The 18,975-nt window shown below is 36.2% G+C and overlaps 1 protein-coding gene across 1 annotated transcript in view; it reads right to left on the bottom strand.

The window, feature by feature from the left end:
- DZIP3 (DAZ interacting zinc finger protein 3) overlaps positions 1-18,732 on the bottom strand; it is a 102,045-nt gene extending 83,313 nt beyond the window's left edge. Inside the window, exons 1-5 of the mRNA XM_052643282.1 lie at positions 18,701-18,732; positions 13,509-13,578; positions 9,392-9,547; positions 3,450-3,566; positions 876-956 (exon numbers count right to left, since the gene is read on the bottom strand). Coding sequence (XP_052499242.1) covers positions 876-956; positions 3,450-3,566; positions 9,392-9,547; positions 13,509-13,578; positions 18,701-18,732 — 456 coding nt within the window. The remainder of the gene's footprint in view (positions 1-875; positions 957-3,449; positions 3,567-9,391; positions 9,548-13,508; positions 13,579-18,700) is intronic.
- Positions 18,733-18,975: the final 243 nt, after the last annotated feature.

Raw genomic sequence — 18,975 nt, 5'->3', positions numbered from 1 at the left:
AATTTTTAAAATAGGAAATAGGTGTCTTTTTGACCACACATATAGTCTCTTTTGGGGAAGGATCATCTTGATTATAGGCAATATATGTATAGAAGTAAAAGTCTGAATCAGTTCTAATAAATGTTTCAGTTACTATTATTAGAATAGGCACAACAGCCTCCATCTCCCTGAGGGAAAAAAAGTGCTGCATGGCCTCATTGTAAAACATCCTCTAGCACAACACACTTAACAATAATTAGCATTATGTGAAATTATTTAAACTGGAAGTGTTTTCAGTTTGGTGCTTATTAAATTCTACTTCACCTAATTAACAAGTTAGACTTCTTTATGAAACCAAGAAGAGAGTATAAATTTAAGAATACAAAAAATAAAAAAAATAAAAAGAGATATCAAGGCTGAAATTGAGAAATCATTAAAAATAAGCAAAAGAAAATGTTAAATTTGTAAGGACCCTTAGAGATCAGCTAGTTAACTCCTAGATTTTTACTTTTGCACTTCACTTTCTTTGATGAAGAACTGAGGTCAAATTCATATTTTATGTAAGAGGGTTAAGATAAAAACTAGAGAGATTAAACTACATACTACACTAGAAAATGGATTAAAATGTATAAATGAAACATGTGAAACAAAATTTTCTATTTTATACAAATGGTAAGTATTTCAAGGCTATAAGCTTACATTAAGTTTATCTTATCGATATTTTTAGTTTCACAAAATAGTCTCTGGCAGAAAGCTAAATACATGACAGAAAAGTCATGGAATGGTTTCAGTTTTTAGAGAATTTTTTTTTAATATCAACATTTAAACTTACTAAAATGAAGTCAAAGTATGTGAAAAGATTTATTTGTAATGGACAAATAACACGTGCTACATACCTCTTTCTTTCCTCTTTCAGTGAGTGCTACTCCATACAAAAACAGTAATGTCAGGTAATAACCAATATTAATCTGATGTGCCTAAAAATAAAAAATATACCTTAGTTGATTATTTAGACTATGATACTTCTCAGTATAGAAAGCTTAATTAAGTACCCTAGGCCTATTTAATAACTATTAAAAGGAGCTAAATTATCATTTTATTATCAATCATCTAACAATCACTACAGAATTCATTTTGGATGTATTTAATAATTAGACCCAGAAGAAAGACAGTTAATAATATCAAAATAAAACATTAGAGTTTGAGCAAAAAAAATAAAAGCAAATGCCATCAATATTTATTATACTAAAACTTTCCAAAAAATTCTAATCCTCCATTTTTCTCATTGTATTTTAGGTGAAGAACACTCTGTTGTTGTTGTTATGTTAGTCACTCAGTTGTGTCCAACTTTTTGCAACCCCTGGACTGTAGCCCACCAGGGTCCCCTGTCCATGGATTCTCCAGGCAAGAATACTGGAATGCGTTGCCATTTCCTTCTACAGGGGATCTTCCTGACCCAGGGATTGAACCCATGCCTCCTGCATTACAGGCAGGTTTTCTACCATATGAGCCACCAGGGAAGCCCCAAGAAACACTTTAGATAATAACAAATACCCAAGTATCTACCATACAGCTTAAAAAAGCACAAGGATCTCTTATCAAAGTTTTTTACTGTTCATGGGTGGTTTTGTTATAATACTGGAGTGGGGTGTCATTGCCTTCTCCGTTATAAAACAAAACTGTTATAAACAAAGTTTATCACTTATTTAATGAAAAATTGAAACACAAATATTTCCTTCATGTTCTCCTTAAGAGGACCTTCCTGACCCAGAGCTCAAACCCACAGCTTTTGTCTCCTGCATTGGCAGGCAGGTTCTTTACCACTAGTGCCATCTGGAAAGCCCTTATTTAAAAACAGCCTAGGCCAAATTAGAGATGGAGAATAGATTGGGGATTAGGAAGAGTGAGGATGGTAAAAGGTATATGTGACTATAAAGGGGCAGCAAAAGATTTTCATGGTGATGATATAGCTCTTTTATCATGATTGCAGCAGTGGTTACAAACATATACACTTGTGACAAAATGGCAGACACCAATACACACCTGTACATAAAAAACCTTATCATATCTGGTCTGAGAATGTTATCCTTTGAAAGGCCTGCTTGCAAGTCTGACCCTTGGCTGGTGTCTGGAAATCTGGATTTCAAGAGTGTTCCCATTGTCCTCCAACAGGGGTGGCTCACTGTGCTTAGACTGTGCCAGAGATGCAACTTATGCTGAACATCAGGAAGTTTCTTCTGTGAGTCTGGAATTTTGTTAGTTTAGACAGAGTATCAGAGAAGGCAATAGTACCCCACTCCAGTACTCTTGCCTGGAAAATACCATGGACGGAGGAGCCTGGTAGGCTGCAGTCCATGGGGTCCCAAAGAGTCGGACACAACTGAGCGACTTCACTTTCACTTTTCACTTTCATGCATTGGAGAAGGAAATGGCAACCCACTCCAGTATTCTTGCCTGGAGAATCCCAGGGACGGGGGAGCCTGGTAGGCCGCCGTCTATGGGGTCGCACAGAGTCGGACACGACTGAAGCAACTTAGCAGCAGCAGCAGTATATATATCACTTCTTAGAACATGTCCTGAAAGTCCTAAAAAAAAGATCATTTTTCCATCTCTGTGTACACTATTATAATATGGGAGTGGTGGCTTAGGCTGCTTTGTTTGATGTCTGGGTAGTCCTTGCTTGAAGATAACTCTAATCCATCTTCTACATGTATGCAAAACTTAGTTTACTTACTGACCCAATTATTCAAAGAACTGCCTTTTCCTTTTATGTCCTATTCTGTTGGTTCTTATTTTTGAAGCAATGTTTACATTTCCTCAGATTTTTCTCTATTTCTGAAGTATCATTTGACCTCGAATGTATGTCTTGTCAATTGTATCTCACATGATTATACAGATAACAGGCGTTCTAATTTTTACAAATACAGAAATATCAGCAGAATTACGTATAGAAAGGATAAACAAAAGGTCCTATTGTATAGTACAAGGAACTGTACTCAATATCCTGAGATAAATCATAATGGAAAAGAATATAAAAAAAGTATATATAACCAAATCATTTTGCTGTACAACAGAAATTAACACACTGTAAAATAACTATACTTCAATTAAAGAAAGAAATATCAGTAAAAAGAAGAGATGTCTATTAATCAGGAAGAAAGGAAGAAGCAGTTTTTGAAGTTCATATCTCATGTCTAACTGGGAAAGCCCATTTACACTAGTTCAAGGTTCTCTATTTAAGATGAACAATTTTATGGTAGGAAAAGAAACTAGAATAGGCTCGTTAAAAAGTACATGAGCTCATGAGAAAGTACAAGACAAATGCAAGAAATCAATTTATATGTATTTCTAGAGGTAAGTAAGAAAAATACAAATTGGCCTACACCTTAAAATAAGCATATACTGGATGCTCTCTCATTGAAAAATGTTGTCAAATCCACCATTTCAAACTTCCAAAAGAAAATACTTACAGTATAATTAGTAGCTTGAATGTTCCTAAGTGCTGCTTCCAGTCGTGTTATTAAGAAACGTAAGGTCAAAGCAGGAACAATTTCCTCCCCATTCTGGCTATTGGCTACAACTTCTCTCTGTGAAAAATAATTTGGTCAAAAATTTCCTTAAGTTACAACAAATATCAACATTTATTTTTATTAAACAAATAATATACACTCATCATAGAAAATCTAAAGAATAAAGAGGCCTTAAAAGATCCACACAACCTAGATAAAACTGTTCTTATATTTGTTTGTTTTTAAGGATTTGACAAATCTTTATAACTACTTCCTAAAAATACTAAATACCAACTTTGCAAAAGAATCGGTAATGTCCACTCCTACTTCAGGGGAAAGTCATAATCCCACTTCCTTCTGATACCTTCTATTCTCTAACATAGCTAAAAACTTCTTTCCAGCCCTAAAACTCTAGTACACAGGAAGGTTGCTTTAAAAATACCAACACCAGGGCAAATCATCTTATGCTGTCATCTAATTGAAACCAAGTTAATATATAAATTATGTACCATAGTTTGTTACTTACATGGATGAAATAAAGGAAGACCTATGTCTTATCTTTGTGTCCATTCCCCAATGCTTTGTACCCCAAAGTGCTTGGCTTAAATTACATTCTTTGTTTAATAATTTACTACTATCTATGGGGGAAATTTAATCTATACTTTAACTCAGTTTCCAGTTTCCAATATTCTCCTGTTCTTCTCCTAGGTTAACGAGATACTTTACTTCAGTCTCCAAAACATTCAATTTTCTCTATCAAAACACATCCCTAGATAAAGTAATACAGCATCATTTTTTAAATAGTGTCTACACATTGACAGTTTTCAAATTTATATTTTGAGCTCAGAACTATCATCTGAATTTCAGACTCATCTATCCAACCATATACTCAAGAATATCTCTTGAATCTGAAAAGGTATATAAAATGTAACACTGAAGCTCTACCTTTGCCAAACAGTTTATGTAGTTTCACAGCAATACTCTCAATCAGAACTTTAAAAAGCTGGATAAGGTACAATTTTTTTTTTTAAAGTTTGAAAGCAATGGACTACCTAGGCACTAAAATCTATGGGGCCAATGTGCAAGAGAGGAGGAAGGCCAAGAGACAAGAGACTGATTTTGCAGCCACTTTTTTTTCTTAATGCAACTGCTGTATTCAGTTGTGGCTGAGAGGTTGAAATGCTAGGCAAAGCTTTCAGCAAAGTTGCAGAGCTGGGAGGGAAATTGGGAGTGTATGACCTACCAAGAACAGGGTCCCTGGTAAACACCTTATTCTTTTGGTTAGAATCCTGAAGAAATTTACCCTTAGAGTAAAAGTGTCTGTTTTGGTTCCAGTTGGAAGCAGACCCTAACACAAAGATATGCAAGTACTTTATTTGAGAGGTGCAGAGAACAATGGTAGTGGAGTCAAGAAGGGAATCAGGGAAGAGAAAGCAGGCTTTAAATTAACAGGTGTGTTATTAAGCTAGTTACCACAGTGGCTGACTAGGGTTAATATGACAGAAACCATTGAAAAATTCAACCTCAGTGTTATTCAACTTAAGGAGAGAGAGAACTGGGATTTTTTATATAGTAATTCCCAAGGGTTATTGATAGTGTGCTTTCTGAGGTCAGGGAAAGAACTAGTTCCTTGAGATCTCTAAAATTCTGTGAGAATTATAGCTTTCTGCAGTTCCAGGTGGCACAGTGGTAAAGAATATTCTTGCCAATGAAGCAGACTCAGGACGCGTGGGTTCAATCCCTGGGTGGGTAGATCCTAAGAAATGGGAACCTGCTCACAGTATTCTTCCTGGAAAATCCCATAGACAGATAAGACTGCTGGGCTACAGTCCATGGGGTTGCAAAGAGTTGAACATGACTGAGTGACTAAGCATGCATGCATGCAGTTTCAGGAAAAAAAAAAAAAAAAAAAAGCCTGAAACATAGAGATGTAGATATTGAAAATTAGAAACTGTCCAGAGTATACTGAAATGATTCAAAGGGCCAAGGAGTATGGGCAGAGCATCGACAGTATCTGCTACAAAAGGTAAGCCACAAACAGATACTTCATAGAACAGAAGTGAAACTTCAAATCATCTCAATCCCTAGCTGAATTAAGTGATCTGTAAGAAAAGCACAAATAATCATTACTAAGAAAGATTCTGCCTTGTTTTTCTAGTTCTTCTCAAAAGAAGGCTGCCTGAAACCAACCCAGGCAGCCATTGTAAGTAGCAGAATTCTGTACTGACTTATAATAAACATATTTCAGGTGAACAACATAGTGATTTGACATTTTTCTTATGACATCCTCTTAAAATGATGACTGCAATAACACCAGTTATCATTCATCATTATACCACTCACCATTGTACCAGTTATAAAATTATTGACTATATTCCTTAGGTATATATTATATCCCCTTGACTTATTTATCTTACAGCTGTAAGTCTGTATCTCTTAATCCCCTTCAGACAAAATAGATGATTATGGAATTTGTATTGAAGCTTTCATGTTCATTTATTTATGAGTTTGGTTATTTTTGCCTTTTTTCTAACATTCTTACCAGGCTTTTGTTTTATTCCATTTCATTAGATTTGGCTATCTTTATTCTTTTTTTAAACTCTACTTTTAATTTGCTGTTCTTTCTTCAAACTCTTGAATTTTGTTTAGATGACTGGTATTCAACCTTACTTCTTTTTCTACTATATGCATTTCAAGCTACAAATAATCCTTGCAGCACAGCTTTTATCTAATAACACAAAATTATGATACACGTTTTTCATATATTTTAGTTCCAAAATGTATCTAATGTCCAATATGCTGGCTTCCTTGACCCCTAGATTAACTAGATTAGAGGTATATATCTTAATTTAAGAACAATGATTTTCTAGTCTGTATATCTGTAACTAATTTCTAAATCAACTGTACAAATGTTAGAGAACATGCTCTGCATGTTTTGATTCTTTGAAATTTGAAGAGACTTGCTTTATGAACTAGCACATGGTCAATTTTTATAAATATTCTATGTATATTTAAAAAGAATATATTTCTTGTCACTGTTGGGTTCAATGTTACATATATATAAATGAATTACACCAAATAAATTAGACTAAGTTTGCTATAGTTCTACTAGCTTTGTGTTCATGTTCTATCACTTATTAAGACAGCTGTGTTAAAATCTCCCTCTGGGACTGCTGACTGGTTCATTTCCCCTTTAGTATTATCAATTCTTGTTATCTTATACAAAAAATTCCTGAATATATTTGGGTCTACTTCTGGAATTTCTCTTCTATTTTCCAGACTTATCTGTAGAGTCAAGAGCAAGTAACACAATCTTTTAGTTATTAGAGCTTCATAGTAAGTTAAAACTGGCAAACTCCCAGCCCTTTGTTTCTACAATGCTTTAATAATTTTCTTGGCTATTCTTCCTTTAATTTCTGATTTGAACTTTAGAATTAGCTTTTAGTAAACAGAAAACCCTCTTGTTTATTTTTCTTGGAATTTTGTGATATTTGTAAATTTTAATTTCAGGAAAATTGGCATCTCTATCACACTGTGTCTTCCTATATCTATTGCTTCCCATTCAGGTCTTCATAGCTTACTTTTTAATAGAGTCTTAGAAATTTTTACTTATTGTTTTAATATAGTATTTATTTCTAAACTTAAATGTGAAAAAATAGGTGTTTCAGGGTACCTGCTACAATGTAGATTCCCAGAGCTACCCCCAAAGATTTTCATTCTTTGAGACTAGTATGTGGGTCAGAACAGGTTCACGTAAGTGGCTTAGAAAAAACTTTGAGAAACACCAATTTATTTCTTGTGTACTTCTTAAGTGTTTTCCTGGGTATTTTATCTTTTTTGTTGCTATCAGAAGTACTTTTCTTTCCTTCTTACCTTCTAATTGGCTATTGTTTATATAATAAAGGCTGCTGCTGCTGCTAAGTCGCTTCAGTCGTGTCCAATTCTGTGCGACCCCAGAGACGGCAGCCCACCAGGCTCCCCCGTCCCTGGGATTCTCCAGGCAAGAACACTGCAGTGGGTTGCCATTTCCTTCTCCAATGCATGAAAGTGAAACATGAAAGTGAAGTCACTCAGTCATGTCTGACTCTTCGCGACCCCAGAGACGGCAGCCCACCAGGCTCCTCCATCCATGGAATTTTCCAGGCAAGAGTACTGGAGTAGGGTGCCATTGCTACTGATTTATATTTCATATTGTGGTTTCTAGGTGATTTTCAAAAGATGAGAGGGAAAAAGTGGCATTATTCCATCAATTTCAAACCAGAATTCATATTTGTGGTATATTACCTCAGTTAAGGTTAAAATTATACATAGTCTTTGGATATTTTTAGAGCTTTTTTGAATTTTTAATAATAATAGTATTAATTTGTTTCATGGAAATAATTAATAATATATTCTTCCACAGAAAAAGTAAATGTGGCCTTTTTAGGACACCTATGGTGTTCTGTCTCCTTCCCCCTATTAACTGTCACAAAGAAAAGTAGATAATCATTTTCTTTAACTTTGGGAAATTTCATTAATTTACAAACTGATGGCTATCTTGTGTCAAAAGCTTCACAAATTATCTAGAAAAACTATAAGATGCAAATCAACAATCTATTCTCTAGAATATTTATCTCATTAAAAATCCAGAAGTCTTATTATTTTCTTTATATTTTCTATTTTTAAAAAGCCATCAACATTACAAATTTGGAAAAGTGAAAGCAGTTCCCTCTTCCAGAATAGTATGTTGCCCATTATTAGAATTCAACCCTAGACCTTATAAGCTAGTAACAGCTTATAAGCTACTAACGCACATCCTTACTATTATTCTTGAAAGGCTAGCATCAACTTTATTTAATTAATAAAAGTCTAAGCTGAAACCAAAGCCCTTCATAAGGTGTAAGATAGTTTCAAGAACTTAGTGTCACTGTTACGGTAAAGAAAGAAGGAAAGAAAGGGAAGGAAGAGGACGGAAAGAGGAAAGGGAGAGAGAGAATGAGAAAGGACGGGAGGGAGGGAGGAAGGGTCGCTGTAAAGTAATAAGAGATACAAATATTGATCTGTCCCCAGTTCCTGCCAATATTTGGTCTTTGACTCTGGTTCTAGGCACACAGCTCCTAAAATCCTTGGAATTTCCTGGATGACAGGGAAGACAGTGTCTTTTGTTCTAAAGTGGTAACTCTTGGTGGGCTTCTGGACGGACACTTGGGCACCAGATAGATCAAGCCATGATTAGAAATTTGGAACTTTTAGCACCATACCCCTAAAGAGGGGAGGGAAGCTGGAAGGTAAATTAATAATTAATACATCAACATACCTACATGATGAAGTCCCTATAAAAATTCTAAGACTATGGGGTTTGAAGAACTTCCAGTTTGTACATGCCAGGAGAATGGTGAACCCCAACTCCAAAAGGAGAGAAGTTCCTGAACTTGAGACCCTTCCTTGCCCTATGTACTTCTTCATGTGATTGTTCAGCTGTATCCTCTATAAATCACATCCTTTATCATGTAATTAACTGGTAAATGTGTTTCCCTGAGTTTTGTGAGCTGTTCTAGCAAATTACTGCACTCAAAAGGGATCATGGCTGAGAATATAAGTGTTCACTGACTGGCCAATGGATAGCCAGCCAGTCAGAAGTACTGGGAAAATCAAAGACAGGTGACTGGCATCTGAAGGGGAGCAGTCTTAGACTGGGCTCTTAAATTGTGGGATTGGATGCTAACTCTAGGTCGATAGTGTCAGAACTGAAGTGACTTGTAAGACACCCAGAGGATGCTGGAGAATTGACGGGTGTGGGACTAAACCCACACATTTAGTGTCAGAAGTGGTGTGAGTATGACCGTAGTGTGACAGTCAAGGAACACAGTGTGTCACATATAGAGAGCTATACTTCTGCCCCAAATACCAAATTATTATCTTACCTGCATAGTTTGGAAGGAAAAATCTTCTTGTAAGAACTTCTTGACGTGAGGAACCACACCTTTTGGTAGAGTGTTAATTGCATTCAATAATTTCTTCACTTCTAATAGTAGGTTAACAGGGACAAGATCAGTAGGTGCGTCATTTTCCTGTTTGTCCTAGACAACATTTTTTAAATTTACACAATTATTCATGATCTTATTTACCTCAGTATTAAAACCAGTTGACGTATTTTTTTTAAAGTAACTTTCCATGCTATATGTGATCACTTTGAAAGACTACAGAAAATCCCCATAAGACATTCTCTCTGTTCTCAAGGAATGTAAAACATAGCCAGAAGTTTAAGATCAAAACTCAAGAAGCTTTAATCTAGGGAAGGCCATTATAAACACATTTATAAGTTATAAACAAAGCATAGATTCAAAGATGGGAATAATTATATCTTTTTTTTTATTGTGGCAGGATGGGAAACATGAATGATTTTAGGATTAAATGTGAGTTAAGCCTCAAAAAATGATTGCCCTTGAGAAATACACAGCATGTAGTGAATTGGTCCATTTAAAGGCATAAAAAATGCTAAGTTTAAAATATTAAATAGGTTATTCTACAAATATGAAAACTATCTCTGATGATACTGCCTTTTACATTATGTGACTAATGATTCAGCTACTACATACAGCAATTTGAAAATGAATGCAGTTGTAATACTTTATAAATAATTAGACTAATATAATCTACACCTAACCTCAATTCAGAGCTGAATAAATAGTAATAATCTTGGGATTTCAGGAACTGATACTTATAGACTTAATAAAGCTGTAATTAACAGTTAACTGATAGCTATATAGTCAAGTCTTGCTGAATTTTCTATTAGCATTAATTGTGAGAAACGAGTGGGCAACAGAAATGAATAAATGTTCTGGAACGGATGGATGATGGCCTTCCTTCAAACCTTAACAAGATACCACAGTTCTTACACCCTGCTGAAACTTTGGGATTATGAATATGCAGCCACTGACCTATGTATATAAAAACATTTTTACTGCAGAGGCCATGTAGAGTCACTGAGAAGGCAAAACAGTCACTGGTATGGGGTGACACTGACTGCCAGGTTTCTAACAAACCTGGAACTACCCAGAAAAAAAATAAGGTCCAATGCAGGACTCCTCCTCCTCCTCCTCCTCCTCCTCCTCCTCCTCTCCCTTTCTGGGTTTGAGTCTTAAACTGAGATTCCTTCACCACCTACAACACCAAACAAATCCATCTTGCATTTTATGGTACACTTCATTATATTTACATCCAAAAATTTAGGAAATGTCAACAGTTTGTTAAATCTCAGTAAAGAGTATATGTCTTCACTGTATTCTTACAATTTCTTGGTAGGTATGAAATATTTCAAAAAGTAAATTTAAAAAAGCTTCTAAAAAATAACCAAACAAACCTTTACAAAGAATGATCATTGTCAACAGTGCATGTATTTCAAATTAAAGATGAGTTCTGCAGTCAAAAGTCATTGTAGAATCATCTAAGACTAATTACCAAATTGGTAGACAAGTAAGATCATGGCATGAATAACATTTTTTCAACAGGAAATACTATAAGCTTCATGTTTGTTAAACAATCTTATTATAAACACAATTATAATTTTTAAGTTGTCAAAATAGTTGGACTCAATCTATTTTTGCAAAATAGATTTAGCATCTAAGCCAAATTAAACTTAAACTTTCTACCTCCTTTGCCTATGTATTCAGAAATCTGTATCTAGAAATGGCTTTTCTAGATCAAGTCCCCCTAGTCCAAGTGCACATCCCTTGGTATATTTGCATATGTTGTATTTTCTCTGCAACATTCTTTTAATAACCTTCAGTTCAGTTGCTCACTCATGTCCGACTCTTTGCGACCCCATGAGTCGCAGCACACCAGGCCTCCCTGTCCATCACCAACCCCTGCAGTTCACTCAGACTCACATCCATCGAGTCAGTGACACATCCAGTCATCTCATCCTCTGTTGTCCCCTTCTCCTCCTGCCCCCAATCCCTCCCAGCATCAGAGTCTTTTCCAATGAGTCAACTCTTCACATAAGGTGGCCAAACTACTGGAGTTTCAGCTTTAGCATCATTCCTTCCAAAGAAATCCCAGGGCTGATCTCCTTCAGAATGGACTAGGTGGATCTCCTTGCAGTCCAAGGGACTCTCAAGAGTCTTCTCCAACACCACAGTTCAAAACCATCAATTCTTTGGTGCTCAGCTTTCTTCACAGTCCAACTCTCACATCCATACATGACCACTGGAAAAACCATAGCCTTGACTAGACGGACCTTTGTTGGCAAAGTAATGTCTCTGCTTTTGAATATACTATCTAGGTTGGTCATAACTTTTCTTCCAAGGAGAAAGCGTCTTTTAATTTCATGGCTGCAGTCACCATCTACAGTGATTTTGGAGCCCAGAAAAATAAAGTCTGACACTGTTTCCACTGTTTCCCCATCTATTTCCCATGAAGTGATGGGACCAGATGCCATGATCTTCATTTTCTGAATGTTGAGCTTTAAGCCAACTTTTTCGCTCTCCTCTTTCACTTTCATCAAGGGGCTTTTTAGTTCCTCTTCACTTTCTACCATAAGGGTGGTATCATCTGCATATCTGAGGTTCTTGATATTTCTCCTGGCAATCTTGATTCCAGCTGTGCTTCTTCCAGCCTAGCGTTTCTCATGATGTATTCTACATATAAGTTAAATAAGCAGGGTGACAATATACACCCTTGACGTACTCCTTTTCCTGTTTGGAACCAGTCTATTGTTCCATGTCCAGTTCTAACTGTTGCTTCCTGACCTGCATATAGGTTTCTCAAGAGGCAGGTCAGGTGGTCTGGTATTCCCATCTCTTTCAGAATTTTCCACAGTTTGTTGTGATCCACACAGTCAAAGGCTTTGGCATAGTCAATAAAGCAGAAGTAAATGTTTTTCTGGAACTCTCTTGCTTTTTCCATGATCCAGTGGCTGTTGGCAATTTGATCTCTGGTTCCTCTGCCAGGAAGCTGGTTTTTCTAAAACCAGCTTGAACATCTGGAAGTTCACAGTTCACATATTGCTGAAGCCTGGCTTGGAGAATTTTGAGCATTACTTTACTAGCATGTGAGATGAGTGCAATTATGGAGTAGTTTGAGCATTCCTTGGCATTGCCTTTCTTTGGGATTGGAATGAAAACTGACCTTTTCCAGTTCTGTGGCCACTGCTGAGTTTTCTAAATTTGCTGGCATATTGAGTGCAGCACTTTCACAGCATCATCTTTCAGGATTAGAAATAGCTCAACTGTAATTCCATCACCTCCACTAGCTTTTTTTGTAGTGATGCTTTCTAAGGCCCACTTGACTTCACATTCCAGGATGTCTGGCTCTAGGTGAGCGATCACACCATCGTGATTATCTGAGTTGTGAAGATCTTTTTTGTGCAAGTGAATACTATAGTTATGTTAATATATTTTTCTAAGTTACCAGACAACTATTATAAACTTTATTAACAAGTGGACATCATTCATTGTATAAAGCTATGTAGAAAGTAAAATTGCATTAAAAAGAATCTATCAAACAAATCTCTCTCATCAAGGTTTCACTAAATATGAATACATATGGCATTCACAAATGTGTCTGTATCTTTTAATCTAGTATAAAGTCTATTGTTGCTGGTAACAAGCACTTTATATTAGTGTATCATTAAGTTATTCATTTAGAACTGGAGGTTCTGACAGTAAAAATAAAAACAGGAAAAAGAATTAACTTCCAAAACAAATCAATGAAATTTCTTACTAAAAAAAATTCTTTGTATATATTTTCTTGCCATGTGTATAGTGTTCATCTTGTTTGAATTTTGCTTAAAAGGATAAATAAGAGATATCTTAAAACTGATTATTGTGATGTTTCTGGGCAAGTTAATTCACTTATCTACTAATTTAACTTACAGTGAGGATGGATGCTTATAATGATAACTTTGAGACACAAACATCAATTATGAAAAAAGGATTTAGTGATGACCACATAGGCAAGAAAACTTTTAGCAGATAATTAAACTGATTAGATTTAGTATTCTATTCTCATACAACATTGGTTAACTAAATTTTCTCTTACCAGTTGATCAGTTGATTTTTCTACCTTTTTCTTGGTTTCCTCTGTAGCCTGCTCTTCCAGAGGAAGATCCCTATTTTAAATGAAAAAGAAAGGTATATTCAGAGCCATCCCCTTACAAAGAACACAATTAAAAATCTTTGATGAATCTGTGCCTGTATTAGTAAAGACTCTAACATATGAATTTTTGCCTGAAACTTTCAAAAGTGTAAACAATACGTACCAAAGGTAGGTGCTATCTCTCCTTAGGGACTCATAATAAAGAAAAGAAATTATTCCAAGTCCTTACTGGATGTGGCAGAGAGAACAGAAAACTGATGTAAAACAAACACACAATAGATCAAAATAATGAGAAAAATTAACTTTATAGCACTGTTTCAGTGTAAAGGAAAAAAAGGCTGAAAAGATTGATATTTTGTGTGTGCATGCCTGTATGTGTTTAAGAAAATAATTAAACTTTGGTAAGTGTCTATCTTACACAGTTCTTTTTTTCCAGCTTCTTAGCATCAAAATTATCTGGTTTTCCAAAGTGGCTTTTGTAACTGAAGTAGAACAGTATCATATTTAGCAATTATTTAACTATTTCTGTAGAAAGGAATAACAAATTTTGCTTTTGTCATATGCTTGAAATGTGAACATATGCAGTATTATTGAACCAAAAATTTATAAAATTGCTTTTGCCTACATACAGAATCATGACACAAGATTTGAGAACCATAACATAGGGTCACATATGATTTATATAATTTGCTTAATTCTATATGCTAGCAGAGAGAAAACTGAGGTGATAAACCTATCAATTGATTTATTCAGAATTGTACTTTGTAAATATCCTATTTCACTTCACATTTATATACTCATTTGACTGACAATCATTTATCATCTACTATGTGCTAACTGTGTGGATCACAATAAACTGTGGAAAATTCTTAAAGAGATGGGAATACCAGACCACCTGACCTGCCTCTTGAGAAATCTGTATGCAGGTCAGGAAGCAACAGTTAGAACTGGACATGGAACAACAGATTGGTTCCAAACAGGAAAAGGAGTACGTCAAGGCTGTATATTGTCACCCTGCTTATTTAACTTATATGCAGAGTACATCATGAGAAATGCTGGACTGGAAGAAACACAAGCTGGAATCAAGATTGTCGGGAGAAATATCAAGAACCTCAGATATGCAGATGACAACACCCTTATGGCAGGCAGAAAGTGAAGAGGAACTAAAAAGCCCCTTGATGAAAGTGAAAGAGGAGAGTGAAAAAGTTGGCGTAAAGCACAACATTCAGAAAATGAAGATCACGGCATCTGGTCCCATCACTTCATGGGAAATAGATGGGGAAACAGTAGAAACAGTGTCAGACTTTATTTTTCTGGGCTCCAAAATCACTGTAGATAGTGATTGCAGCCATGAAATTAAGACACTTACTCCTTGGAAGAAAAGTTATGACCAACCTAGATAGTATATTCAAAAGCAGAGACATTACTTTGCTGACTAAGGTCTGTCTAGTCAAGGCTATGGTTTTTCCAGTGGTCATGTATGGATGTGAGAGTTGGACTGTGAAGAAGGCTGAGTGCCAAAGAATTGATGCTTTTGAACTGTGGTGTTGGAGAAGACTCTTGAGAGTCCCTTGGACTGCAAGGAGATCCAACCAGTCCATTCTAAAGGAGATCAACCCTGGGATTTCTTTGGAGGGACTGATGCTAAAGCTGAAACTCCAGTAGTTCGGCCACCTTATGTGAAGAGTTGACTCATTGGAAAAGACTCTGATGCTGGGAGGGATTGGGGGCAGGAGGAGAAGGGGACGACCGAGGATGAGATGGCTGGATGGCATCACTGACTCAATGGACGTGAGTCTGAGTGAACTCTGGGAGATGGTGATGGACAGGGAGGCCTGGCATGCTGATTCATGGGGTCGCAAAGAGTCGGACACGACTGAGCGACTGAAGTGAACTGATGTGCTAACTGATTTTGTCAGGGGAAACTGGGACAGATAAACAGTACAGAACTGTCTACACAGTGAACGTCACAACAAAAGCTGATTTATACACACAAACAATATTTCACAACAGGAGTCAGTGCCCTTTAAAAATGTCATGGTAAAAAGAAACCTGTTAACTGTTTTTTCCTGCACTTCTAAACCCCATTCCTAAAAGGAACACAAGGCATCTGTGTTATCAAGGAAGGAAATAGCAACCCACTCTAGTATTCTTGCGTGGGAAACCCCATGGATGGAGGAGCCTGATGGGCTACAGTCCACGGGGTCGCAAAGAGTCGGACATGACTGAGCAACTTCACTCAAGCAGTCTTCTGAAGTCTGTTAAGGTTTGAGAGAGTACAAAATGTTCTCAAAAGGTATATTCTACCTGTTGACTCCACTTTAGGATCATCTACCTCTTAACCCAGTAGTTCTCAGTCCCAGATTTCATGCATATTAAAATTACCTGTGAAGCTTTGGAAACATCCAGATGTCCAAACCCTACTTCAGAACTTCTTAAACAGAAGTGTGGAACATTAGCTTCAATATGTTCCGTAGGTTCCATAACAAATTTTGATGTAAAAACTTGACTAATCTGTACTTTCTCCACAACATTAAAAGTGCTCTAATAAAAGTTTCTAATGAAATTCTATTTGCTAGTCCAGTAGCTTTGTCTTGGGTCCTCAATAGTGACCCTTTCTGCATTATTTAACATCATACATCATAGACTCCAACCCTCCTTGAAAACCTCTACACCCTTTGCTGCTATTGTGTCTTCTCCTAGCCCCTCAGCTGTCCACTTATCAGTTTGCACCACTGGCTATCCCTCTTCCTTCCATTTACCTTATTATTATTTTAATAAGATTTACATAGAACTGCATATGTTAACACTATCAAACCATGCTCCCCATGTATTAGATCAGGACGGTACCCAGTGGTCATATATGGCATCTACTTTACTTTATTGATGGGTAAATTAATGCCCAGAGAAGTCATACACTAGAAAGCAGCAAACTAAAACAAAGTGTAAGACTAGTTTTTTCTTTTTTCTTTTTTTTTTTTTTTTTTGCTATTCTGCTACTTCTACCATCTGTGTACTTTATTCTGCTACTGGGAAAAGCTGAAATTTTGCTATAATAATAAACCTGAAATATACATATATAGCATATAGTAATATTCATTATTTATCCCTCTTTCTTCTTACTATATTTTCTGTTTAAATCAATCTCATTTATGCCCAGAATGAAAAGTGAAATTGAAGTCACTCAGTCGTGTCCGACTCTTTGCGACCTCATGGACTGTAGCCTATCAGGCTCCTCTGTCCATGGGATTTTCCAGGCAAGAGTACTGGAGTGGATTGCCATTTCCTTCTCCAGGGGATCTTCCCGACCCAGGAATCGAACCCGGGTCTCCCACATCGCAGGCAGACGCTTTGCCGTGGGAGCCATCAGGGAAGCCCATGAATAAACACTCTCAAATAGGAATTAGGTTCTTCTTATTCACTATTTTTATCTTTAAGTCTCCAGCTCAACATCTGATATAAAGTAGGCACTCAAATATTTACTGAATGTATGAATATACAAACAAATAAATAAGCAAACTTCCATGAATTCAAATAGTAACCCATTCCAATGATTCACAAATCTGTATCTGCAACCTTAATTGTTCTTTGATGTTACAGCTACATATTTCCACCCACCTATTTAACAATCTCTGTACGACCACCTTAGTGACACTCAGTCTGCTCGTATCTAAAGTTGAACTCATTATCTGTCCTCTCTTACTTTCTCAACACACATTAAAACTGTTCTTTTGTGATCTCCATGTTACTTAACAGTACATATTTCCTTGTGATCACTAGAAACCTTCAACTTATCTCTACTTCTCCTCTGCCCCTTTTCTCATAACTCTGCACAAAATAAAGCTAACTCCTTATCAGGTGTCAAACTCCTCCCCAAGAATTTATCTTAAATATGTTTTTCTTGCTGTTTCCTCAGCTAAACAACCTCCCACGTGATCTGCTTCTACATTCATCAAAAGCCATCTTTATCCTTTAAAGCTCAGTCTAAATGTCACTTTGTAAAAACCCACTGAACCCCAGTCAGTAATTAGTGTTTCATTCTATATACAGCCACAGCATTTCTACTATAATACTTTTGCATGCATTTTGCCTAAAGACAATTTTTCATATATCTTCTGACTATATTATAATTCTAAGTTGTTGTTCAATCACTAAGTCATGTCCAACTCTTTGCAACCCCATGGATTGTAGTACACCAGGCTCCTCTGTCCTCCACTACCTCCTGGAGATTGCTCAAATTCATGTCCACTGAGTCAGCGATGCTAAGTACACATATTTTATTTTAGTCTTATTCCCTAAGTGTCAAGGAGGTAATTAAATAGTTGCAAAACCACCACACTGCTTATTATATAAGATAGGGCAAGGTGGGAAGAAGATCTCCAATACTAACCAGCTCTTTACTATTTTATGGGAAAGGTCTAAGCAGGATGAACTTTCCCTAACAGGAGGGGAGAGATTGACATTTAGCCTAGGCCCAGTTGAACCACTCAGTAGTCTTCTGTGTTATACTAAGGCTACTTTATATAAAATGGAAAAAATAATAGCATCCCCTCTTAGAGTTGTTATGAGGTTTATATGGGTTAAGGTTTGTAAAAGCATTCAAAACAATGCGTGGCAGAAAGTAAGTCTATTTAGTGTTTCTTGCTCAGTCGTGTCCGACTCTTTGCGACCCCATGGACTATACCCAGCAAGACTCCTCTATTCATGGAATTCTCCAGGTGAGAATACTGGAGTGGGTATGCATTCTCTTCTCCAGAGGATCTTTCTAACCGAGGGATCAAACCCAGGTCTCCCACATTGCAGGCAGATTCTTTACAATCTGAGTCACCAAGGAAGCCCCAAATCTATTTAAGAGCTTGTTAAATGATAAATAAAACATTACTTTGTTGTGAATGTCCCCAGTACGGCAAGCTATAGCACATCAACTCTTAGCTATTGAGTCAGGGTCTAAGTCCTCAGAGAAATTTTCTAAAATTAGATTTTACCCAGTTTACATCCTCTACTAAAAAACTGTTCAGTTGTCTTGAAATATAAGGGTATCTCATTCACACTAGCTTCTCAAATTTTTGTGAGAAAGGCAAATGTGTCTTCAGAATGTAACACCTACAGTCAGTTTTTGTCAGCCCATCCCTTACCTCACAAAAAATTCTTCTGGTAGAGAATCCATACTGCATAATATTCTTATGCAAGTCTTATTCCAAGGCTTGAAGACTGACTTTTACGACTGCTGTTTAAAGCTGTAAGGAAAGTAATGTTTTTAGTAGAAGGGTAGGAGGATTTCATTCTTTTTCCCCACTATTTAAATAGTATATAATCATTAAAGAAAATTTTGAAACTGCTATAAAAAGAAAGTGAAATCACATAGTTTCATCATCTAAACATAAATAATATAAATCATTGCCTATGTGTT

This window comes from Budorcas taxicolor, chromosome 1 (genome assembly GCF_023091745.1).
Source record: "Budorcas taxicolor isolate Tak-1 chromosome 1, Takin1.1, whole genome shotgun sequence".
NCBI lineage: Eukaryota > Metazoa > Chordata > Mammalia > Artiodactyla > Bovidae > Budorcas > Budorcas taxicolor.
Note: the sequence above shows the minus strand (reverse complement) of the source record. Positions and strands in the feature narration are given on the sequence as shown.